This window comes from Drosophila pseudoobscura, chromosome 2 (assembly GCF_009870125.1).
Source record: "Drosophila pseudoobscura strain MV-25-SWS-2005 chromosome 2, UCI_Dpse_MV25, whole genome shotgun sequence".
NCBI lineage: Eukaryota > Metazoa > Arthropoda > Insecta > Diptera > Drosophilidae > Drosophila > Drosophila pseudoobscura.
Window position 1 is genome coordinate 5,284,315 of NC_046679.1, and position 21,700 is coordinate 5,306,014.

General features: G+C 44.2%; 6 protein-coding genes across 6 annotated transcripts; 3 read left to right on the forward strand and 3 right to left on the reverse strand.

The window, feature by feature from the left end:
- The first annotated feature begins 821 nt into the window (after positions 1 to 821).
- LOC4800765 (chymotrypsin-1) lies at positions 822 to 1,907 on the forward strand. The gene has a single exon (XM_001357943.4). It carries the CDS (start codon positions 914 to 916, stop codon positions 1,733 to 1,735), a length of 822 nt encoding a protein of 273 aa, XP_001357980.2. The 5' UTR covers positions 822 to 913; the 3' UTR covers positions 1,736 to 1,907.
- A 538-nt stretch (positions 1,908 to 2,445) lies between these two features.
- LOC4800764 (chymotrypsin-2) lies at positions 2,446 to 3,429 on the forward strand. The gene is made up of 2 exons (XM_001357942.4): positions 2,446 to 3,213; positions 3,282 to 3,429. The coding sequence occupies exons 1-2, from the start codon at positions 2,499 to 2,501 to the stop codon at positions 3,407 to 3,409; spliced, it is 843 nt and encodes a 280-aa protein (XP_001357979.3). The 5' UTR covers positions 2,446 to 2,498; the 3' UTR covers positions 3,410 to 3,429.
- A 160-nt stretch (positions 3,430 to 3,589) lies between these two features.
- On the forward strand, positions 3,590 to 4,486 carry LOC6896904 (chymotrypsin-1-like). Its single transcript, XM_002137055.3, has one exon. The coding sequence runs from the start codon at positions 3,590 to 3,592 to the stop codon at positions 4,484 to 4,486; it is 897 nt and encodes a 298-aa protein (XP_002137091.3).
- A 93-nt stretch (positions 4,487 to 4,579) lies between these two features.
- On the reverse strand, positions 4,580 to 5,858 carry TwdlW (TweedleW). The gene is made up of 2 exons (XM_001357945.4): positions 5,733 to 5,858; positions 4,580 to 5,670 (listed from the first exon to the last, which is right to left on the reverse strand). Exons 1-2 carry the CDS (start codon positions 5,745 to 5,747, stop codon positions 4,750 to 4,752), a joined length of 936 nt encoding a protein of 311 aa, XP_001357982.3. The 5' UTR covers positions 5,748 to 5,858; the 3' UTR covers positions 4,580 to 4,749.
- Positions 5,859 to 8,453: 2,595 nt separating this feature from the next.
- Positions 8,454 to 9,682, reverse strand: LOC26532952 (carbonic anhydrase 6-like). Its single transcript, XM_015183473.2, has 4 exons — positions 9,532 to 9,682; positions 9,320 to 9,475; positions 8,793 to 9,259; positions 8,454 to 8,733 (listed from the first exon to the last, which is right to left on the reverse strand). Exons 1-4 carry the CDS (start codon positions 9,662 to 9,664, stop codon positions 8,539 to 8,541), a joined length of 951 nt encoding a protein of 316 aa, XP_015038959.2. The 5' UTR covers positions 9,665 to 9,682; the 3' UTR covers positions 8,454 to 8,538.
- A 2,592-nt stretch (positions 9,683 to 12,274) lies between these two features.
- Positions 12,275 to 18,779, reverse strand: CAH7 (Carbonic anhydrase 7). The gene is made up of 4 exons (XM_001357946.4): positions 18,504 to 18,779; positions 13,994 to 14,065; positions 13,290 to 13,448; positions 12,275 to 13,230 (listed from the first exon to the last, which is right to left on the reverse strand). The coding sequence occupies exons 1-4, from the start codon at positions 18,529 to 18,531 to the stop codon at positions 12,572 to 12,574; spliced, it is 918 nt and encodes a 305-aa protein (XP_001357983.3). The 5' UTR covers positions 18,532 to 18,779; the 3' UTR covers positions 12,275 to 12,571.
- Positions 18,780 to 21,700: the final 2,921 nt, after the last annotated feature.

Genomic DNA, 21,700 nt, shown 5'->3' on the forward strand with positions numbered 1-21,700 from the left:
GTTGTAACCATGGAAGATAAGTGAATCGTCAGAATTAGTATGCACCCACAATATGCTATTGGGTTTTTTTTAATTTGAAGAGCAATACCCTAAAGCTTTCGGGAGTTTTTTATATGGTAAAACGCTTCAATTGTGGAAATAAAAGAGAACTGTGAGAAGCCCAAAAACACATCTCTTTTTACAAAAAAAAACTATTTAAAGAATGCTGAAGGAAAACCACAATTTATATGGCAGAAAAGGTGCCAAAAAACTGTTTCCCTTTTCCATAGAATACCTCAAATTATACCAAGAATACCTCTACTTAGTGGAAAAAACTATTCCAATCAATGAATTGATTAATAATTAATTTTGTTTACCCTTCCGCTATCTATTGAAAGCAAATCACAGCGAAATATTATGTACTTTGAGGGTATGCCAGCTTCTGTGTCTGCTACCTGATTGGCAAAAAACATTTCTTACTCGTAATTGTTCCCGCCGAATGTGGAGTAAAGTTCCATTCGTATCCGACGCCGATTACGGCATTATCAGCTGCCGACGTCTGCAGATCACTGAAAGAGCTCGGGCTCCGATCAAAGTGCGCCCACGTTACGTATGAGTAATATGTCGTTTGTCGTGTGCGGCTTGTCTATTAATTCCCCCAGCTGCTGTTTTCCCCAATGCTTATTTATCAGGTAACACAGCGCGTATTGGCTATGGTAATTGTCATTATCAAAGCTTCCCCCGAACCGGGCCGCTTATCGCGATAGTATTCAAAGAAAGTCTCGGTTGATAAGGGAATTTCGCCTAGAAGCGTTGTGGGTCTATAAAAGCAAAAGGAGAGCCAAAATGCCTTCAAACGGCAGTCGAAAGTTGAAGCTACCACAACATAAAGAAAAAGCATTTAGAGTTCAAATCCAAAATATACAACCACAAGATGAAGTTCCTTCTAGTGACAAGTGTCCTGTTGATCATCGTTTCCCAATGCGTGGCGCGAGAGATTGGAGTAGTCCGTCGGCACCAGCGACCCCATCACCTGGGCACCGTTAAGCCAGAGACAAGGGTTGTGGGCGGCACCGATGCCCCCGCCGGTTTCGCCCCCTACCAGGTGTCCATCATGAGCACCTTTGGCGAGCATGTGTGCGGCGGCAGCATCATCGGCGATCGCTGGATCCTGACGGCCGCCCACTGCCTGGAGTGGCCCACACAGTACCTGAAGATCGTGACCGGCAGCAATGACTACACCAAGCCCGGCGCTGAGTATCTGGTAGATGGGGCCAAGGTCCACTGCGGTCACGACAAGCCCGCCTATCACAATGACATTGCACTCATCCACACGGCCAAGCCCATTGTCTATAATGCGCTGACGCAGCCCATCCAGCTGGCCAGCAAGGGCAGCCTCCCCAAGGCCGGGGACACGCTCACCCTGACTGGATGGGGCAGTACCCGCACCTGGGGACGCTATGTCACCGATCTGCAGAAGATCGATCTGAAGTACATCGCACATTCGAGCTGCGAGTCCAAGGTGCGCAATATCAACTGGCTGAGCGAGGGACACCTGTGCACCTTCACCCAGGACGGAGAAGGCTCCTGCCACGGCGACTCCGGCGGCCCGCTGGTGGACGAGAACGGAACCCTCGTGGGCGTCGTCAACTGGGGAGAGGCCTGCGCCATCGGGTATCCGGATGTGTACGGATCCGTGGCATACTATCGGGATTGGATAAATGAGATGATGACAGAAGCGGGCACCGCGTGCTAAAGTCACCCCAGTGGGGTCAAAAGCCACTCCGAACAAAAAACAGCTATCGGCCATATAAACGGCGGTTGCAAATCGATCAAAGTAGCCAGTAAATTTTATCACACAAATATCGTAGTCATTAAATAATTTATGAACAAATAAAAAACGCAATTGCGTCTCGTATTTAAAAAAACACTTTCTATTCTTGTGCCGCCCTTGGGGCATGGCAAACTATTGAATATCTGCTAAGAAACACCCACACTCGAAGCTGTCCAGATAAGTCCAGTCAATCGCTAGTCTGATCCGTCATGATATGCCAGTAGTTCGTAGAAATGACTCAATTCTTCCGAAAAGTCAGCAAACAAACAAACCAGCCAGCCCAGTCATGTGCGAAAATATTCAGGTATCAAGAGGCTCTTGCTATCACCTGACGAAACGAAGTACCACCCAATGCTTGGGGAAGTAGATTGCAAGAGTCACTTTGATTCCGCGTGGGCTAAGGGTCACTGTCTTTGGAGAACTAATTAGAAGGCCTTGGATGAGCTTAAGAGGTGTACTTGAATTAGTTTTTACCAAGTGCTTAGTTTTCTTTTATGTAAATTTAGCAGTTGGCCTTGCGTAGAGCTCTACAGGAGCCCTCCCATTGTGGGTATTCCTATCACTCTGCGGGATGTCCCACAAACAGCACGAAACGTGACTGGCCTACAAAGGGTTATCGTATTCCATAGCTTACATATGTATAAGAAGCCTTCCCGAAAGAGCCCCATCTTCAGTAGCTGTCATTATGTTGCCGTTTCTGTATGTGCTGACGATTGTCGCTGGCAGCTGCTGTGTCTCCGGCCAGGTGCTGTATCCACCGCAGTACACAAACACTCGGATTGTGGGTGGCGAGGAAGCATCCGAGGGCGTGGCCCCCTATCAGATATCGCTCCAAGGAGCAGCCAGTGGACAGCACTCCTGCGGCGGAGCCATCATCGATGAGCGCTGGATCATCACGGCTGCCCACTGTACTCGGGGCAAGCAGGCCACATCGTTCCGTGTGCTGGCTGGGACCCAGGACCTGCAGCAGAATGCAACGAAGTACTACTATCCGGACAGGATCGTCGAGCACTGCAACTACGAGCCGCGCAAATACCGTAACGACATTGCCCTGCTGCACCTGAACGAGTCGATTGTGTTCGACAATGCCACGCAGCCGGTGGAGCTGGACCACGAGCCACTGGTGCCTGGCTCCCGACTCCTGCTCACCGGCTGGGGCACTCTGTCGCTGGGCGGAGAGGTGCCTGCTCGCCTGCAGAGCCTGGAGGTCAAGTATGTGCCCTTCGAGCAGTGTAGAGCTGCCCACGACAACAGCACACGCGTGGACATTGGCCATGTCTGCACGTTCAACGACAAGGGACGAGGAGCCTGCCACGGCGACTCCGGCGGACCCCTGGTCCACAATGGCCGTCTAGTGGCTCTGGTCAATTGGGGCATGCCCTGTGCCCGGGGATATCCAGGTGAGTGAGGGCTGAAACTAATTGCTTTGAGTGGGTCTCAGCCTAGCCATTGTGTTTGTCGTCATTAGATGCTCATGCCTCCATCGCATACTACCATGACTTCATACGCACTCACCTGAGTCTTTCCGAAACGGAGAGTGCCGAGGGAACTCCGGAGGAAATGAAAGTGTTGAGGAGTAGAAGACATTACAGCTAAAAAGGATACAAATAAAGTGAAAATGGAAACCTTTTGCTGTTTGATCCGCTCATGAGAATCCGGAGACACAATGCTAAAACTTTTCGTACTCATTTGGGATGCATTTCGACGCGGATTTGTTCCGCCAATTGGTTTAGACTTGCTTGGTAAATGGATTTCAGTTGTAATTAGACCTTCGAAATGATCGGAGATAGCAAAACGCGGCTGTGTTTTCTGTGGCTGCTGCTAGTGTGCCTGGCGGCAGGTCGACATGGAGTAAAGCGGAAATCAGGGCAACATGGACACCACAGCCATGGAAGAACCGTTCATATGCGAAGCCTGAACAATTCAGAAGAGCAAGTTGAGATTGGGGACGTGGTTGCCCCCAGGAATTTGTCACCATGGCAAGTGTCCATACAGGATGGAGCGAAGAACCACAAGTGCAGTGGAGCCATTGTAGGAAAGAATTGGGTAATAACGACAGCTTACTGCCTGAGCAGGGCTCATTTAAAGAGGTATCGCATTGTCGTCGGCACACAGACACTGGGAGCCGTAAGCCGGTTTCTAAAATCCTACTCAATCGAGTACGCGATCGTTCACCCGCACTTTGACAAGCCCAAGAAATCGAATGATATAGCACTGATCTTCACGGAGCGCAGCATTCAGTTCAACATCCAGGTCAAAGCCATTGATCTCCAGGGCTCACCCCTGCCCAGGGATTCGCTCGTGATGCACACGGGCTGGTCATGGCGGAAGGGAGAGGATAAGAACAAGATGCGTGCCGTCTATCACAGGGTCATTCCATACAAGATCTGTTTGACGCACTTCGACAAGAAGATTCGGAATCCCATTGAGCCCGGCCACTTGTGCTTGAATGTGCCCAAGGACAGTGATTTTTGCCTCAAGGAAACTGGCGGTCTTCTGGTGCACAACAGAAGACTAGCGGGTCTCAGTAGCTTCGGTACCCCCTGTGCCACTGGCGAGCCTTTTATAGGCACGCGAATCTCTTTCTACTTTGACTTCATACGGACCACGATGAAGGGATGTATTCGATGTGAGAAAAACACACATTTCGAAGCACGGTTCTTTGATTTGTAGTGCGTCCAAAGAAAACTAAACAATTTTCTATCAATATTTTCCTTGAAATAAACAAGAAACGATATCTGAATCGATAATAAAAAAACTGTCGCATAAATTTCTCAACTTTTAATACGGACTTCGGTGACAATTGGCAAGGAATGGAATTGAGAATCACTTACACATATATGCAATCGCTTAAAACTTAGACAACATCGGGTGCGAGTTCTATGGGATGACAGCTAACTAACTAGGATCTGGATGTGGCGAGCAATGAAGAATACTTAGTACTGGTTCGCGGGCAGGTAATGATTGCCGATGGCGCCTCCGCCGTTATTGCCAGCTCCGTTGTCGATGAAGTTTCCTTCGGCCTGCTGCTGCTGCTGTTGCTGCTGCTGCTGCTGCTCCTCTTCGTCCTCCTCTGGGGGGTCAAGGGAGCCAACCACGGAGGTGATGGGCGCCACACCCTCGTCGGTGATGGTGGAGCTACCTCCGAGTGTGTCGTACTGCGACTGAATCTGGCGCTGAGCATTGACGGCCTCCTCGGGCGTGCGGTACTTGATGAAGAACACCTCCGGCTTGTTGATATGCTGCGGAGCATCGGCGATGGCGTCCTGCAGGTCAGCGGCGGTGGTCTTCTTGGCCAGCACATAGACGACCGTCTTCTCCTGCTTCAGGGTCTTGGCCAGGTTGAGGGCGGCGGCACGGTTCGTCTGGGCCGGGGTCTTGACAAACAGCACGTTGTAATGGTTGCGCGGCTGCTGGGCCAGCTGATTGAGCTCGTCCTGAACCTCATCGTCGGACTCCTCGGGTGCCGAATGGATGAAGAAGTTCTTGGTCACGATCGGCCTCTTGGGTATTCTCACACGTGGCCGGGGGCGACGATGCTGCTGCACGGGAGCGGTCTGGAAATTGATGGGAAATCCAGCTGGCATGGGGAACGAGCCAGAGGTGGGACGAACGGCCGCCTGGGACTGGTACTGGCCGGCTGGTGGCAGATAGGGCAGTGGCAGAGGCGGCAGCACCGGATGTGACGACTGCTGCTGCTGCTGCTGCAGCTGCTGGTTGAGCAGATGGGCCACAACTGGGGGCTGGAGCTGCACCTGCGACTGCTGCTGCTGCTGCTGTTGGATGCGGTAGTTGTACCCCGCCTGGGTGAGGCTGATGTCAGCCCGGGCCAGCGCCAAGGCGCCCATCAGAACCGTCTGAAAGAGAGAGATTAGGTAATCCTTTCGTGTCCGCTTGGGTAATCCACGGGCAAACGCACCACAAATATCTTCATGCTGCTGCTTGGCTTGGTCTCTCGCTCTTGTTAGCTGTCTACGCTGGTTGGCTCCTCTCGGTCCGTGTGTCTCTGTGGCTGTGATGATGGGTCAAGAGGCACCGACTCTTTTTATACGGCTCTGCGGCCATAACAAGTTTATAATCGGAAACAAATAATGAAACAGCAGCAGACGCAGAAGCACCAAAGAGTTGCAACAGTTTTGGCCCATAAAACACAAACAACATTCGTTATTTGTTATGCATGGCGACGGAGGCGAAAGAAGATGTTGGATCTGGGGGCTGGATGGGTGGATGGAAATGGAAATGGGGGCTTTTGTGTGGCTGTCGGAGACGCCTAACAAAGATCGAGCGAGAGGCAATTTTTACAATGGTCTTGCTCATACAGAAACTGGAAGGCATAATCAGTCATCGGGGTGGATATAGATCGAGGGACTAGAGGGAGTAGAGAGATATATGTATGTAGATGACCCTAAATGAACAAAAATATAGTTTTGGTAATATTAAAGAATATTAAGAATATATAAGAAATCAGGCCTCAAATTAAACCCAAAATAAGTTCCTATCTCAAATTCCAAACGGAACCGAACCATAGGAATATAGAAAATATACAAATATTGCTCATGCAAGAGATTAGATGGGCGTAGAAACCATTGAAGAAGTCTCTTCTTTGAATATATTTATATTGTAAAAAACTTGGTAAAAAAGTGATCAGGACACGAGAAAATCACGCTGGATCCCCTATACTGTGACCAATAAGACATTTCCGAGCCATTTACCCAAAAAGAAACTACGATTTGTAGCCATTTTGTAAAGTCCCGAATCCTTTTTCGAAATAAACCCCCATAGCGGATTGGTTTGGTTTCTCGTTCGCTGTAAGTTTTTCTGTGAAGTTGAATGACCCAAATTGATACATTTCAATAGAGTATGTATATTAAACAGTATATATTGAGATACGAGACGAGGTTACAAACTTGCTTTTTAATGCACTTTTGTCCGAAATGCCCTTTTGTCTACGCCTTGCTTCATTGTCTGCAACTGGAACTATCAAATGTAAATTGAATATTTTGGGGACTGTATTTTGCATCTGGTCTGTGCTTGACGAGGGCCAAGGTCTAGGTGTTTGTTTTGAAGTGATTGTGCCTAAATATTGGGCGATATATTGTCATCTCTAAATGCGCCAAATTGATACAAAATGCTCGTAAGTTCGTAGGTTTTGATTTGTGTCCATTGACTGAAAAGTGAAGGTAAGTGAGCCAATAAATATGAAAGCATCATTTCGAGTCGAAATTGGTGCAGTCTGACAATTGGCTATGGATGATCAGCTTCCAACGGAAATAAGTTGTCATAACAAACGAAAGAAATGAAATAGATGCATATCGAATGAGCCCAGATAATAGCTTCCCTTATAAAGCTAATTGGCTGCCCTTCTACTGATGGCCGAGAAATAGGGAGCCGCCCATTTCCTTTCCATAACATGACAATTTCTTTAGCGATTTTAAAGAGATAGTTTTGGTTTCACCCACTCATATGTGGACAGACTAACTTGTGCAAGAACCGAATGCACTGGCTGGAATGCATCTCATTAGTCGGGGGGGAATTCTGCCCACAAATCAAAGCCAGCCAACCTTCACGATGATTTGTTAGCCCACATTTCTGATAGGGGTTGACCGTTGACTGACTCAAAAACGTAGACCAAAACTGGTTTCTCACTTTCTCACGCCAATTTCGTGGGCCATGACGAAAAGCAGCAAAAGGTAGAGAAATGGAAATTTGTTTTTGGCCTGAATAATTTGAAAGTGTGAGGATGAGGGGCATTAAAGATGCAAAGATCTGTCAAAGAAGTATACGATAAATTTCCGCTGGTAATGCGAAACCAGGAGTTACTTTGTCATTAATTAATCGACCCAACGCATTTAGACGAAATTTTTTTTAAAATACACATAAAATAATATTAAGTCAAACGAAATAGTGTGTCTGACCAAAAGAGTTGACCCCTGCCCTGATTAATGAGTGTCAAGCGTTGCCGCAGATCGCATATTTTATGCAAATCGAATAGGTTGCTAAAATGCCCATCTAGTAGAGATATCTATGTATATACAAGTAAAAAGACTCGGTGCACAGATTAGCCAAAAGCATAAAAGTGAATGTTGACGGGAGGCAAATTATGATTTGCGTAACAAAACTATTTTAATAATTTATTAATTCACACCATGAGAGATTTTGACATTGGCGGCCTTTGTCCGCTTCTATGCATGGCATTAGCAACCGAATCCGACTCTGACCACAAATCCGCATCCATGTCCATCAGTGGCACATTTGATTGGGCGCTAAACGCCCCTCCGAGGCCTATCAGTCGCACAATAACAAATGCATTTTTGATTATTGGCCTAAAAAGGCTGAAAATTAATTATGGGCCACCTTGCACTCACAACTATTTTTGCATATGGATATGTATGTACAAACAACACAGCATCGATTGTTTTTATAGGCATGTGGAACGAATTCGGGGCTTTGTCTTTGCCGGGCTTAAGCTGACAGTTTTAACATGGGCTCAAGAGTAAATTTAGACAAATGAGTGGGAATCGATATCGGAAAGATGTTTGGGAGGAGGGGTTTCGAATGAACATGTGTACCTTTGATTAATGCTTCAAACGAATCCAAGCCTCGTCTTTGGGCTAACAGAAAGAGAGTTTGAAAGCCAAAATGCAGATATTACATGTTTATTTAATCCATTGGGTACTTAAGTCATTGAATATGACTGAAACTAAATACACTCTAAAGCGTTTTCTTCAAGAATACAAAACAGTGGCGCCATACAAAAATATATAAATAAACCGGGCTCTATTCCAGAACACACGTATATTGTCGGCGTGGCTTTCTTTAAAGTAGAAAACCCGTCGGGAATTGGAGTTCTGCAGCTGTCGATAGCTCATGTGGGCCCGTGCCAAACTGGAACCTTCTCCCACATTGCACAAGGTGTCCATCTGTGGAATGCTTCGGAGTTAGACATGTCCCTGGGGATGATAGAAGGGATTATACCGACCTGATCCCGCGATAAGCTCTGCACACCGGCCTTGACGATCCACTCGACATTCTCGATGCATCCGGGCACTGTCGAGGATCCGTGATACTGATAGTACGCTCCTATTTCACCGTATAGCTCCCTCATGAGGAATATCGAGTTCATTTCATTGACCCTCCATGTGGCCTCGTCCACGATAGACTGACCGCGCAGCGTATCCACAATGGCGGCAATGGCCCGGCTGGGCACATTGGACACCGCAAAGACGATGCTTACAATAACCAGCCCCTTCGTCTGGTTCAGGGCCTCTTTCAGACTGGCCGCCGACTCGTTGCGGAACACGATCTGAACCTCCATGTCATGGCGCTCACGCTCCAGCAAATGCTCGGCCCCACAATGGAAGTGGATCTGCTCGGCCATATAGCTCAGATCCCTGAACTCCTTACGCCCACTCAGCCGAATCCTGTGCGTGAAGTTGTGCATAATAACTAGGAAGAAGGTTTCTCTGCCGATTATAAGGATGAATTATTCCCAGTGGTCAGACTCACCCACATAGCCGTTGTAGAGCAGGGCCAGATGCGGCTGCTCCATTGATTCGTTGACAATATGGAGCTCTGTTGTTAGGGGTATGGTATATGCCTTGTTCAGCTCGATCGGACTCTGCTTGTTGCCAGTTCTACAAACATCTGGCCAATCATGTTGAGCTACAACTTAGACTATTGAATAATTGAATACCAAACGAAGTCTGTTCGCAGCTTACAAAATTTTCCTTTAATAGAGTGTTCTAAATTCAGCCAATTCTCTTGCGCTGCCACAAATGCCAGTTGAACTGCTAGCATCACAATCACCACGAACGTCATTTTATTCATTTTTTGGCTTTTACATTTTGACATTACTTTCAAGACTTGATGTGATGTCATCTTTTGATTTTTAAGACAAAAAGATCAACCTAAATATCAGGTAATGTAAACATCCAGCACCAGGGGCCTTAAATAGTAACACTCATGATTGCGATTTGTCACTTTGCACGAGACAAAAATTAGGTTGTAGGCCCGAATGAATAGATCTCATTCGCATACTTAGAATTTGCAATATACACCCAAAATATTTGGTTTCAAAATGCAGTTCTTATCTCTTATGGATGTACTCTGTTACTCCAAATGCTCGTCTTTTTTGAACCTCATTTTTGCGGTACTTTTAGCTTAGATAAGGAATCATAGTCGCGATCTACGTAGAAAACAGATGTATTTGCATTCATGTTTATTCATTATTACATCTGCAGAACAAAAATTATTGGATTATAGAATTAAAAAAAGAATTGCATTAACTTTCGGAAGATTTTGAATTCGGGTCAATACAATGGCTGTAGCTGAAGTTGCATTGAGCCAAAGTTGAAGTTTTCTAGACATTTTTTTCGAAATTTGTTTGGCATGCTTCTATTTTTAGACTTAAGCAGCATTAGTACTCAACAATGCCATTCGTGGCTGATTCAAATTCCAGAAAACTTTCCAATTAGCTCTACGCCAAATTCATAATTTAATTTTGACCGAAGCCCCAAAGTATGCCTCAAATAAAAAGCAATTTTGGAGCTGGGAAATGTATTTCTACATTTATTTGTCAAGTTCGCGTCATCTCTCGGTAAACAAATGTACTACGAGTGTTGTTACGGGAGGGGTTTGATGTGTGTGGGGGGTACGTCAGGCAACCAATTTCACGCTGCCCCAAGTCGGATGCTTAAGGAAACACAAATGATGTATGGCACATCGCTCTGAAGAATATTATGCTGTCCTTTCTTCCTTGATGCTAAACAGGACTTTCAAAGGATCTGTATCTCATATTATAAAACCAGATTAATATATTGAAGCTGGTTATGATGAAACTAGTATAATAGTAGGCTGCTATAAAAGTATAAAAGTAACAACTGGGTCCTATGAAAGTATATTTGATATGATACATTATAAAGGTTGCTGTGAAACACTGGCTTCTTTATCACAGGGAGATGCAGTGGGTGATAGTAGAGTTTCGCAAGATTCAGCCATAAAATAGATTCAGACGGTTCCTACAAGGCAGGGTTTTCGGCTCTGTAATATTTCAGTTCACAGACTATCCTTAAGTTCCTGTCAATCTCTCAATGAACCATAGTATATCTCAAACATTAAATATTGTTTGATTACTCAATTACTCATACAGCGTTAATCGAAAAGCAAAATGTATTGTTCCACAAAGTATGCAACAGAAATTGATTATCTTATTAGTAAACATTATTTGCTAAGATTAAACAAACAAAAACTATCTTTTAAGAAGGACTAGATCTAATAACAAAGGCTAGACCACTCTATAGAAAATCTAGCACGAAACAAACACCCGTATTACCCGTGATAATGCTATCATTCTATTGAGTTTACGAATGAAATTACTCCAAGGAAAACAATATGGTTATACCCCAATCTGATCTATGCCACCGATTATTTAGAAGTGCTTGTTTTAAAGAATATAAAATTGAAAACCTAATCTGATCATTGCCACCGATTAGTTAAGAGTACTTGAGCAAGTATTTAGATTACAATTTACTGAAATTAATTGGTTCCATTATACTGCATTATTACAAGGCGTGGCGGTTTAATCTTTTGCCTTGGACTATCCGATATTGCGGAGCAAATTAATTAAGATTGAGCTATCCAACTCTCCATTGGATATCCTTTTATCCTCTGCACTTATTGCTTTGCTTTTAATTTTTTTCAGTAATTTTCTGATTGTACAAAGTCCATTTATACCAAAGGCAATCTATAGAATAGGCAATCCTCTTCAAGTATTTAATTACATGTGTTACACTCTGAAAATAATCTTCCACCTCGATTACTTTACAACTCCCTTTACCTCGGTTTGGGAATGGAACCCATATATGGATAGATAAGATTGCTTTTCAGAGCTTGTGCATGCAGTTTATAGTGATTACTTGCCCATCAATAACTCAATAGCCCAACGGACACACAGGCCCCAATCACATTAAGTGCGTCCAAGTGTCATTTCGCAATGAACAACGATGATGAAGTGCGGTCAGCCATAAGCCCAAATCAAATGCCTCAACCGACGACATAGGTCATAAAGTCCATAAAGTTGATATAAAAACTTGATGCTTTTGTTGTTGTGTGATTTAGCATCATTGCAATACCAATAAGTGTTATCAGAGAACGCAATTGGTCAGTTGACGAAACACTTATCAGTGATTTCTGAATTATATTTGGCCATAACCATTTTTATACCCACCCCTGGCCAGTGTGAGTCCCGGAATCAAACTGACCAATGGCCGTAAAATGACGATTACTGGCCCAACTATACCTGGGGTCTTGTGATGAAATAATATATTCAGAAGAACACAATGGCTCACCGTCTATTTTCGGATACTTGGCCATAAAGGTTTACTGGTCATCGACTTGAACTTTCAGCGGACTAGGCGGCCACTTTCAAAGTGGTCGACTTTCAGAGAATACGAATCGAAGGAATGTGTGTAAAATGTTTTTGGTTTTATTGCGACTGTTATATATTTTCGTGAACTTTGCACGCGAAGAATCTAACATAAGCTGACTAGCTGACATGTTCTGCATTATAATTATAGCTAATGAGTATTTTAACTCTGCGTCTCTGCGTCTCTGCGTCTCCCTGTCATGGATATCTTCTCAAAAAATTCGTTGTAGCTACACTGAGAACTTCAGTGCATTCTTTGGTACGAGTCTGTCTATGGCTGCTCCTCATCTGCATCTTCTACTCTCCTTTCTGCTCGGCTCAGCTCCGGCCCGCATCTACAGGACGAACTTCTGGGCCGCCAGTCCGAGTATCAGGATCAGGCCGAGAGAGGCCGTGCGACCAGCTGCGGCGCCTGAACGATTATCATCAAGCTCGACCAGGACCACGGCTCGGTTGTTCATGCTCTGAAGGTTTCTGAAGTTGTTGTGCAACTCCTTGCCATTTGAGTACTCGATCTCTTTGAACTGCTCGACCTGTTCCAGGGTCACGGGAAGCGTCTCGGTGAACACAATCCAGATTACGGCCTCGGCACAGGATGGCGTAGTTAAAGAACCAGCATAGGTGTAATAGTTCCCCGTTGACTGTGGCATCAGATCGTCCACCGCCAGGGAGCTGGACACCGTAACGGGCTTGTTGATGCGACTGTATTCCTTCACGTCCTCCAGGTTCTTGATGATGGAAGCGATGGCATCATTGGGTGTATTCGAAACATGAAAGAGCACGCCGAGGACCACAATGCCGTCCTTAAAGTTGGTAGCTATCGTCATGTTGGGATAGAGCTTGTTGCGGTGCACAATATGCACTTCCAGGGGGTATCGCACGCTATTGATGGTATGCTCCGACCACCAGTGCAAGTGGATCTGCTCCAGCTCGTACTCGTGTGCCAAGCCGCCACCCTCCATCACCAACACATCATCAAAATCATCGATTTGTACTATAAAAGAACTCAGTTTTGTTAGCGCATAATTTCAGTGCTTGGATCACTCCACTCACTTGAATGGCCATTGTTGACCATTTCCAGATTCTTCTGGACGTAGCGGTAGTTCTGGAACTTCAACGCATCGAACTTGCCCCGGAGCGACCACTTGGCCGCCAGATTGATGGGGCTCTGTCTCTTGCCACTATCGCACAGACCGCCCCAATCGGGAAACGCTGTATGGATGAGAGAGACAGACAGGAATTAGCAATACATCAATGTCCAAATTGTTGCAAATCAATTTCCATTATTCAACTTTCCGACAGTTTTCATTAGAAATTGAATGCTCATAAATCAAAATTCATACAATTGAAAATAACTCTATCCCGAAATTCGGTAGAATTTCCGCAGAATTTCGAAAGTCAGACCGGTCCAAATTGATCATCATTCACGATATACGCGTACTCTGTCCAATTTGCATACCCAGCAATTTGGCGCAATTTAACTAAGCTCCGACTCAAGCCCGGAGCGTGCACGTTAAGTGACCCGACCCGGACACACACAAATGGCCACCGTAAGCGAATATGCGAATAAATATACATAGACCTCCTCTATGTGTCTATGCAAAGCACTTGACAATGGAAATGGGCCGAGTAACCTACTCCCGCGTACAATAGCAAAAAGCGAGGGCCAGTGCCTCTGCCTCCGCCTCTTCCACTCTGGCGTTGATTAAGTAATTTTAGCAAATAAACTTGAATGGCTGCAGATTGGCATTACTTACGCGCATCCTTATTGTTGTCCAAGTCCGGATAGCCCCACTCGCTGGCCCAGCTGAGTCCCAGAGAGCAGCACACTGCAATGCGAGAGAGAGGTTGTTACACACATATAAATATCAAGTATACGCACTGTGCAAATGGGAACGTTTTAATGGCAACCGTTTACAAAACGTGTAAACTTCAACTTGACCGACAATGTCGCTCGGAATGCTCAGGGCCGAACACACTAAAACCTGCAGCTGGGTCTGATGTATGGGCCCATAAAATTCGGGTAAAAAGCAAAGAGAGGAACCGGGCGACTGTGGGACGGTCAGAGGGTGAATCTATATAATGTTTTTGGCAGCGTCAGCAGACGACAGCACCTTGCACTTGAATGGTGCTAAAAATACACGTGAAATTTATGATTTCCACCACATATTGTACATATATTTTGTATATATAAACGCGATTATTTTATTTCAATCAGCTGCTGCTGCTGCCGATGGCATTAATGTTTCATTAACCTGTACAAAAATTGGACCAAAATCATTTCTTTGTCCACTACGGCTTTCTCTTTCTTTTGTTGGCTAAAAGCATTTTGACATTTGCACATCAAAATATCAACTAAATTTTATGCGTGCGGCCTGGCCAATTTTTACGATCCATTTGTGTATTTAAAAAGCACTGACCCATCAGCATAACTCTGGACCACTGTGATCTGCGATCAACTATATGTGTTTATTGAGACATAACCAGCATTAATGGGTTAATAAAAAGCCCGCAAGCAACTCGGTTAATTTATCGCCATTTTCTGTGTCTAATCTTTGGGAAATTTATGCTCTCTGCGAGACAATTTTGCGAGTTTTCCCTGCAGGCGACAAGCGACAACGGCAGCTGTGAAAGTTGAGTACTATATACAATACATATTCCGCCAGGCAGTATAAATATATTAATATACTTTCTGCCGGCGGAACGTGTTCATCGGCTGATGTGTGCATAGTATACGAGTGGTTTCTTGGGTCGCCGTCGCCCTGTGACGCAATGGTTCAGAGGGAAAGATTTCCAAGTTATGCCATTTGTTTGCGATTAGACAGAACCTAATATTTCATTTTTTTTCGATTCTGTACGGCCTCTGATCCGCGGGACTTTAATGAGTTTTTAATATATTTTTTTTTGTGAGCACATGGTAAACAGGCAGAGTGTACTTAGAGATTTGAGTGGCACACTACTTGAATTTGTACTGAATGATGGATAATAAAGCAATAAATTTCATTTCGAATTTTAATGAAGAAATGATCACAAGATCGCAATGGGTGCATCACGCGCTTATATAATATTTTTTGATTCATTTCCCGAGAGATCAAACGGCAAAAGGGAAATGTTGAAAGAATCACTGGATCTTGATCGCTTCCGAAGTGTTTTACGTGTGGAAATATGCCAAGCAAATGTCGAGCAACAATTTAAAGGGCAATTAGATTTTTGCACATGCAAAGCTCGGACAATTACATTTGAGTGGATAAAACTTTGATAGTTGATAATGGGAATAGTGTTTCTGTAATTTGAGACCCCGGGGTGTAAAAGTTAACAAAACTGTAATTGCATACGGGCAATGCAAATGACGGATAATCATGTGAAAATCAGCACAAAACAAACAACGGCCACTGGAAAAGGGAAATGCCTAGCCACCCCCCGAACACCCCCGAACATCCGATAGCGTCAAATGAAAATATCTCACTCGAAACAGACTGGAATAGAATCGGAATTCTGCATCATGTTGCACTGTCTCTGGCTGGCTGCTGTTCGTCATCCGCTGGTCGTCAAGTGGCTGTGGCATTACGCTGCCTTGTCTCGGCTGTTTATAACCGCATTTCGGCCATGTCAGCTAAAATACTCGTATAATTGGAACGATTTCGCATAGCTCAGCAGAGGCGATAAAGACTCTGTCTCCGACGATACTTCTGCTCGTGTGTGTTTCTGTCAAATCACTGCCGTATCGAGAGCACTCAGTGATTTTCCAGACCGAATTTTATATAGGTTTTACTGAGCCCTATAATCAAAGATATATTCCCCACCGATAAAAAATTTCGGGAGTGCGCAGGGTTTTATATTCTATTGTCATTTTATCGTTCAGGGGGCGTGTGAAGACTGTGATAAGCTCTGATATACCGCTGGTCATGTGAATGGAGATAATTGGAATAGATAGGGGCTCTCTTTCAGCTAATATATATAATAAATAAATTAATATAATGTCGGTATTCCTTTTGAGACCGACCAAAGAAATTTGCATGCTAATTTTTTGGCCTTTTATTTGAAGAAGAACTTCCCCATGTAATACAGAAAATAATCTAATCTGTTGCCTTGCCTTGCCGGGCACATAATTCACAGAGAATGCCTAATCAGAGGGCCAAACTTTGGTTTTTATGAATTGCCTTTAACATTGTGACGTTTGTCTGGATTGCTAACCATAAACTTTTGCTTTGATTGCTTTAGGGCTGGGTGCATGGATGATCGATTGTGAGAGTGGGCTAAAAAATTTCCATCCATTAGGCAGTTTAACGGACTTTGGGCCCTGAAGAGTGCGAGTGCATGGGGAAGACTGCGAAAGGAAGTTGATTAAAGTGTTGAAAACAAACAGCGGAGATAGTGAGTGAGCCGCGGCACAGGCCAAAGATCTTTGTAAACAAAAGTTCAGTCGCATCAGTAGGAAGCGGCTGCTATCACGAATGCCTTTCGCTGATATTCTCGCTCTGTAAATTGCAGTTTCACTTTCGATCGGCCAGACAAAGCCAGAAGGCCCCAGCAGAACGCTTCATTGGTTGCCAATGGAAATGAATGGAGCCCCGTCTGGGAGGGAGCGAGTGTACAGCAGACTCGGACCCACGTCATTCACAAAGAGGGGTAGCCCTAATCAGAGCTAGCAGCCACTGTGCCAGAAGCCAGAAGCCAAAATCAATCGCATGAAGTAGCAAATATATTTATACACATTTAATCACACGCCGACATATGACTGTCATATATCTTTGGCAGAAATCGCAGCTAATCAGAGGCTAACTGCTACACACATGGAGTACATATGTACATACATGGAGGCGATAGGGAGTGCGCGGCAGTGGCGCCTTGTTATTGGGCTTTAGTGGATCGATTAGGCTTAATCGAATCGCGCAGAGATCCATAAACCGAATGTTGTTAATTGCCAGTTAATCGTTTAATATTCATTGCCCTCAGACGCGGACCCCTGGCCACATTCTTCTCTCTCTCTCTCTTCAGATTCGCTAATCAAGGTGGTAAATCTACAGTTAGCATCTTATCGATCGATGATTTCTTGAAACTACTCGTGTACTTTATAGACCAGCTTTTGATTATCTTGATTGGGTCAGCAGTTTTTCCCCGCAGCTATAAATTTACGAAATTTTTAACATTCGGTGACCCCATCGCACGGGATGACCGATTGATGCGTCTCTAGTGTCTGTGTCTGTGCCGCTATCTGGTGTTAAGCGAATTAAATGGGTTTTTTTCCAAAGGCCCCCGCCAATGGCAAACAAGCCGGCAATAGATTGCCTCTTATTCCGATATCTGCTCGGGCGCGTGATCCGTGTCCAAAGTACTACTCTTCTGAAGTGCTTTGGAGTGCTTCGAGTAGAATGTTTTGGATGGCAAGGGCTTAGTTTTTTGATAGGCTCGGCAGTGGAGAAGGCAGCATGAATCACATGGAAAAATCCCCGAATTTTATCGACTTACATGAAGAACATAACACATACATGTTGCAATGATTTTGAGTAATTATTGAAACTGAATTCGAAAAAGCAAAGACAGGGAAGGCAGAGAAGAAAAATACTTAGCTGAATGTATGGTAAATGGTATTATTTACAAATTGGAGCCCTTCTCCTAAGTATTCCATTTTACAGCATTATCGGTTGATTTGCCATTTACGATCCCAAAGTGGTAATCATAAACACCTGCCTGGCTTGGTCCCTGACCTATTTGCTGGTGATTCACCTATGTGGCATTATGTGACTGATTTCGGGTGTCATGATTCATAAGTTTATAGTAACGAAGGAGTTCCCCAATCCAACACGACACTTCGAACGATACCAAATACAAATAAGAACCCTGATCTACGCCACCGCGGCAGATCTGTCTGGGTACTTCGTCTGGCAATCAGCGCTAGTCCCAGGTCATTTGTAATTTACGATCAGAAAGTACTACAAGTATCTGGCATCTTATCAACTCAAATGATCAAAATAATTACAGAACAAACGGCAAGAAAAGCAGCTACAATTTGAGTGCGGGCGAATGTGTCGGAACTTTTAGTGTCGGATCAAAGACGTGACATTTTCGATATCCATAGGTTAAAGAATGCCATCAATGCATATAGCCGATTGGAACTCCGATTTGAGTCGGGTTTGAGGTAGTCGTAGGTTTAATCACTGCCGTGAGAAGTCGGAGGCCATTCAATTCCCTTTGAATGTCTCACAGGTGTTTAACACGTAGTATATCCACACAAGAAACTAAAATAGATATTTAATTGAAATTTACCTAGTATTGAGATGGTAACGAAATGCATTTTCCCGGCTTGAATTTTTATAAAATATTTTGCAGTAATATCACTTTAAATGCTCTTTCAATGACACTATTTTCAGTTTTAGTTTCACTTGGAATATTTTTGTTTATTTTTTGCTTGTTTAGAGACTGCCAGGCAGGACACTGAACCTTTGCGGTCTCGAAGAGAACTCCATCAAAGTGAGGCACGGCACGCGTCTTTTATAACTGCGAACCTCGGGGTGGGCCAAGAACAGAACCCGCAGCGGTCAGGCACAGAATGATTACTGACAAGCGATGCGAGCATCGGGCACTGCACACACACACTGGCATACACCCACTCTCCCACACTCGCACTCACACACACACTCGCACCCATACCCATGCGACATAGTCATGTGCACTCACACACCCAGAAGCGAGCGAATTGAATTGAGTTATGGCAACGATACTCGCATGGCACTCAGGTTGGTGTGCTCTTTATTTAGTTTTTGTTTTTTTTTCGGGTTTTCGGTTTTCCGTTTTCCGCTCTCGCCCGAAAAAAAGTTGACAATAAAATGGAGCAGATTTTAACGAACCCAAACGCACACCCAAGCAGCAGCTGCAGCAACAACTTACACACACACAACCGCGAAACAGCGATAGTAGCTTAGGCGAGGGAAGAAAATTGCAATCCCCGAACCAGCGTCGCGGTTTAGAAGCTGATTAATTGATAAGCAGGTAGAACATGCTGGGTCTGGGCGGGATTCCGACTATAAGATACCCGTTACTCCGAATTATAATGGATGCAGTAGGTAGAATTGTTTCCAATTTGGAGGTTGGGTGGATCTAAGATCATTGATCGGCGCATTCGGAAGTGCTCGTGGGTACTAAATAAATGATATTGATGCCAGCAAATCAATACGAAACAATTTTGTATCATTAAATGCATAGGAGGCTTTTCTTTTATGGCAAATTTTTACAGCTAACGCGTGATTTGACAACTGTAAACGGTCGTAGAACATAAATGAGAGTGCGAGAGAATAAACGGTACAGGTCGCTCGCTCTCTCCCACCCACACACACACCTGCAGATGAAAAGCAGAAAGAGATAAATAGAGAAGCGCAGCGCAGTACAGGATATAACGTTTACGTTTATCACACAAATATCAAGATCAAGCAAATCATTTTGACACATTTCTGAACAGAAATGTTAATTGAATTTGAATTAGAATTAATATTAATTAAGTTTGTGGTGCTGAGCAGACCAATTGTTGCACCCATATGCAGTTTGAGAGAGAGCACAGCACAGCAGAGCAGAGCAGAACACAACACACAGAACAGAGAGACAAATGCTAATTGAACAGACAAATTCTTGTTGAAAGCAATTGCAGTGCCGTGCGCGAGAAAGGGAAAGGAGAAAAAGCCACAGCTGCTGTCGTCGCTGTCTTTTGTTGACCATTTCGACGTCGAGTCGACGTCATTAAAGTGCAGTTAATGTGCCAAAAGGCAGAACAAAAGTCAATGTCAAACGGCAGCAGCTGCCGAAGGAGAAGGACAGAAAGAGAGAGCCGGATTAGTGGCTGTGCGTGTGTGTATGTGTGTGAGTGTTTCTTTGGGTGAGTGAGAGGGCAAAATCTGAATGCATTTCCGCAACAAATCGCCTCTTGACAGTAATTACTGCCAGCGCGAATGGCAATTTATGACTATCAGAATCACAGATCTTGATACCCTGTAGCTGTAGGGCGGGCGACTTCTAAGCATAGGTGGAGAGGCTTTCAAGGGCGGGATAACGGGTCATATGCTACGATACGACCATGGAGTGATCCGGACATAGTTTAAGATATTCATATATGGACATATATGTACATACATTGATTATTAAACTGCAAATCCCTATCGCTGGTCAAAGTGTTTCGCCGCCTGAAAGCAGGTGCGATGGTGTCGAGAATGCTGCCTCATCTGCGTTGCAAACTCTGTTTTCCAATCAAACTTTGGGTCCATTATTGGCGCTGAAGGGACAAATTTCTTACCTTTTAATCTGGTGACATCGCTTTTCCCTAGATCAGAATGGCATTCCACAAAGATTATATGTATATTTTTTGTCTTTAGTTTAAATTTTTCCTCTATAACTTGATTTTAACAATTTTTAAACAGAATTTGAGGACAGAATTTGAGTGCGTTTCTATATTTTTTCAGAACTAATAATTAAAAAATGTATTATTGTTGGTGCATAAAGATTGTAGAATTTGATTGTTTTATTTATATTTTGTTACATTACTGTATTCAATGAAGTACATTTTGAAGAATACGAAAAAAATATTCGATTCTATTATTTTTTCCATAATTTTACGTAGTTGTACGTCGAGGTCATAGTTAGAGTTGATCAAGAGCTCAGACGACTACCTCAATTAGCACACGAACATCAGGGTATGACGGATATGATATGATATAGTGATACCCAAGTCAGGTCAGTTAAGGAATCCAACCAAAACACAATGGAAACCCGCCAGATAACTAGATAAATACCATATTGCCTCCCGATGATCAGCCCATTGGCTAATTAGCCTCAGATTTAAAACTCAGATTCTTGTTCTCTTCTCTGCTTTGCATTCCAAGTGGATTTACTTTGATCCTCTTAAGGACAGTGTGTTTGAGTTCCATGAGTCCAGGGTGCTCCAGTAGCTGTCATCTGCAGATATATGTTTGAAGGTCCATAGTCCTAAAAGATTTAATCGTTCCAATTTAGTGTATGACCATGAAATTGTTGCAATTTGTTGATATATTGTATGTATAGTCGCTAAACAAATAGCGAGATTGCATGTTTTCGAACGCAGGTCTTTCGTTTTGTGTGTTTCTTCCGACCCGATCCCAAATATTCAGTGTCCCCACCCAGATATAATGGGGTTATAAATAGACATCAATGCACTGCACCTTTTACTACCGTACTTTTATCAGGCATTAACCATCAGCGCAGCGCGGTGTTTGAATGCATTTTATGAATAGCACAAAAAAAAATCAACAAAAACACTCGCACACAAATTCTACAAGCGCGTCGACTAACGGCCCGGCAACGTCACGCGATTGGATTGGGGGTTGGGGTTGGCGGGGCGGGCGCTCATGAATGAACCCCCCATGTGACAAATTGTGGAAATGATTGACCTCAATAGTCGTTACAATTACATTAAGCGGCAAAGGGCCAACAAGAATGTGTGT

Excerpts from the sequence above, each read along its gene's own strand:
- LOC4800765 (XM_001357943.4), top strand. The coding sequence starts at position 914 with ATGAAGTTCCTTCTAGTGACAAGTGTCCTGTTGATCATCGTTTCCCAA.
- LOC4800764 (XM_001357942.4), top strand. The coding sequence starts at position 2,499 with ATGTTGCCGTTTCTGTATGTGCTGACGATTGTCGCTGGCAGCTGCTGT. Across the intron at positions 3,214-3,281 it reads CTGTGCCCGGGGATATCCAG|ATGCTCATGCCTCCATCGCA; the intron begins GTGAGTGAGGGC and ends TGTCGTCATTAG.
- LOC6896904 (XM_002137055.3), top strand. The coding sequence starts at position 3,590 with ATGATCGGAGATAGCAAAACGCGGCTGTGTTTTCTGTGGCTGCTGCTA.
- LOC26532952 (XM_015183473.2), bottom strand. The coding sequence starts at position 9,664 with ATGTCAAAATGTAAAAGCCAAAAAATGAATAAAATGACGTTCGTGGTG. Across the intron at positions 9,476-9,531 it reads CTCTATTAAAGGAAAATTTT|CTCAACATGATTGGCCAGAT; the intron begins GTAAGCTGCGAA and ends TCTAAGTTGTAG. Across the intron at positions 9,260-9,319 it reads GCTCTACAACGGCTATGTGG|TTATTATGCACAACTTCACG; the intron begins GTGAGTCTGACC and ends CCTTCTTCCTAG.
- CAH7 (XM_001357946.4), bottom strand. The coding sequence starts at position 18,531 with ATGCATTTCGTTACCATCTCAATACTAG. Across the intron at positions 14,066-18,503 it reads CGTTACCATCTCAATACTAG|TGTGCTGCTCTCTGGGACTC; the intron begins GTAAATTTCAAT and ends CTCGCATTGCAG. Across the intron at positions 13,449-13,993 it reads GGACAACAATAAGGATGCGC|CGTTTCCCGATTGGGGCGGT; the intron begins GTAAGTAATGCC and ends TCATCCATACAG.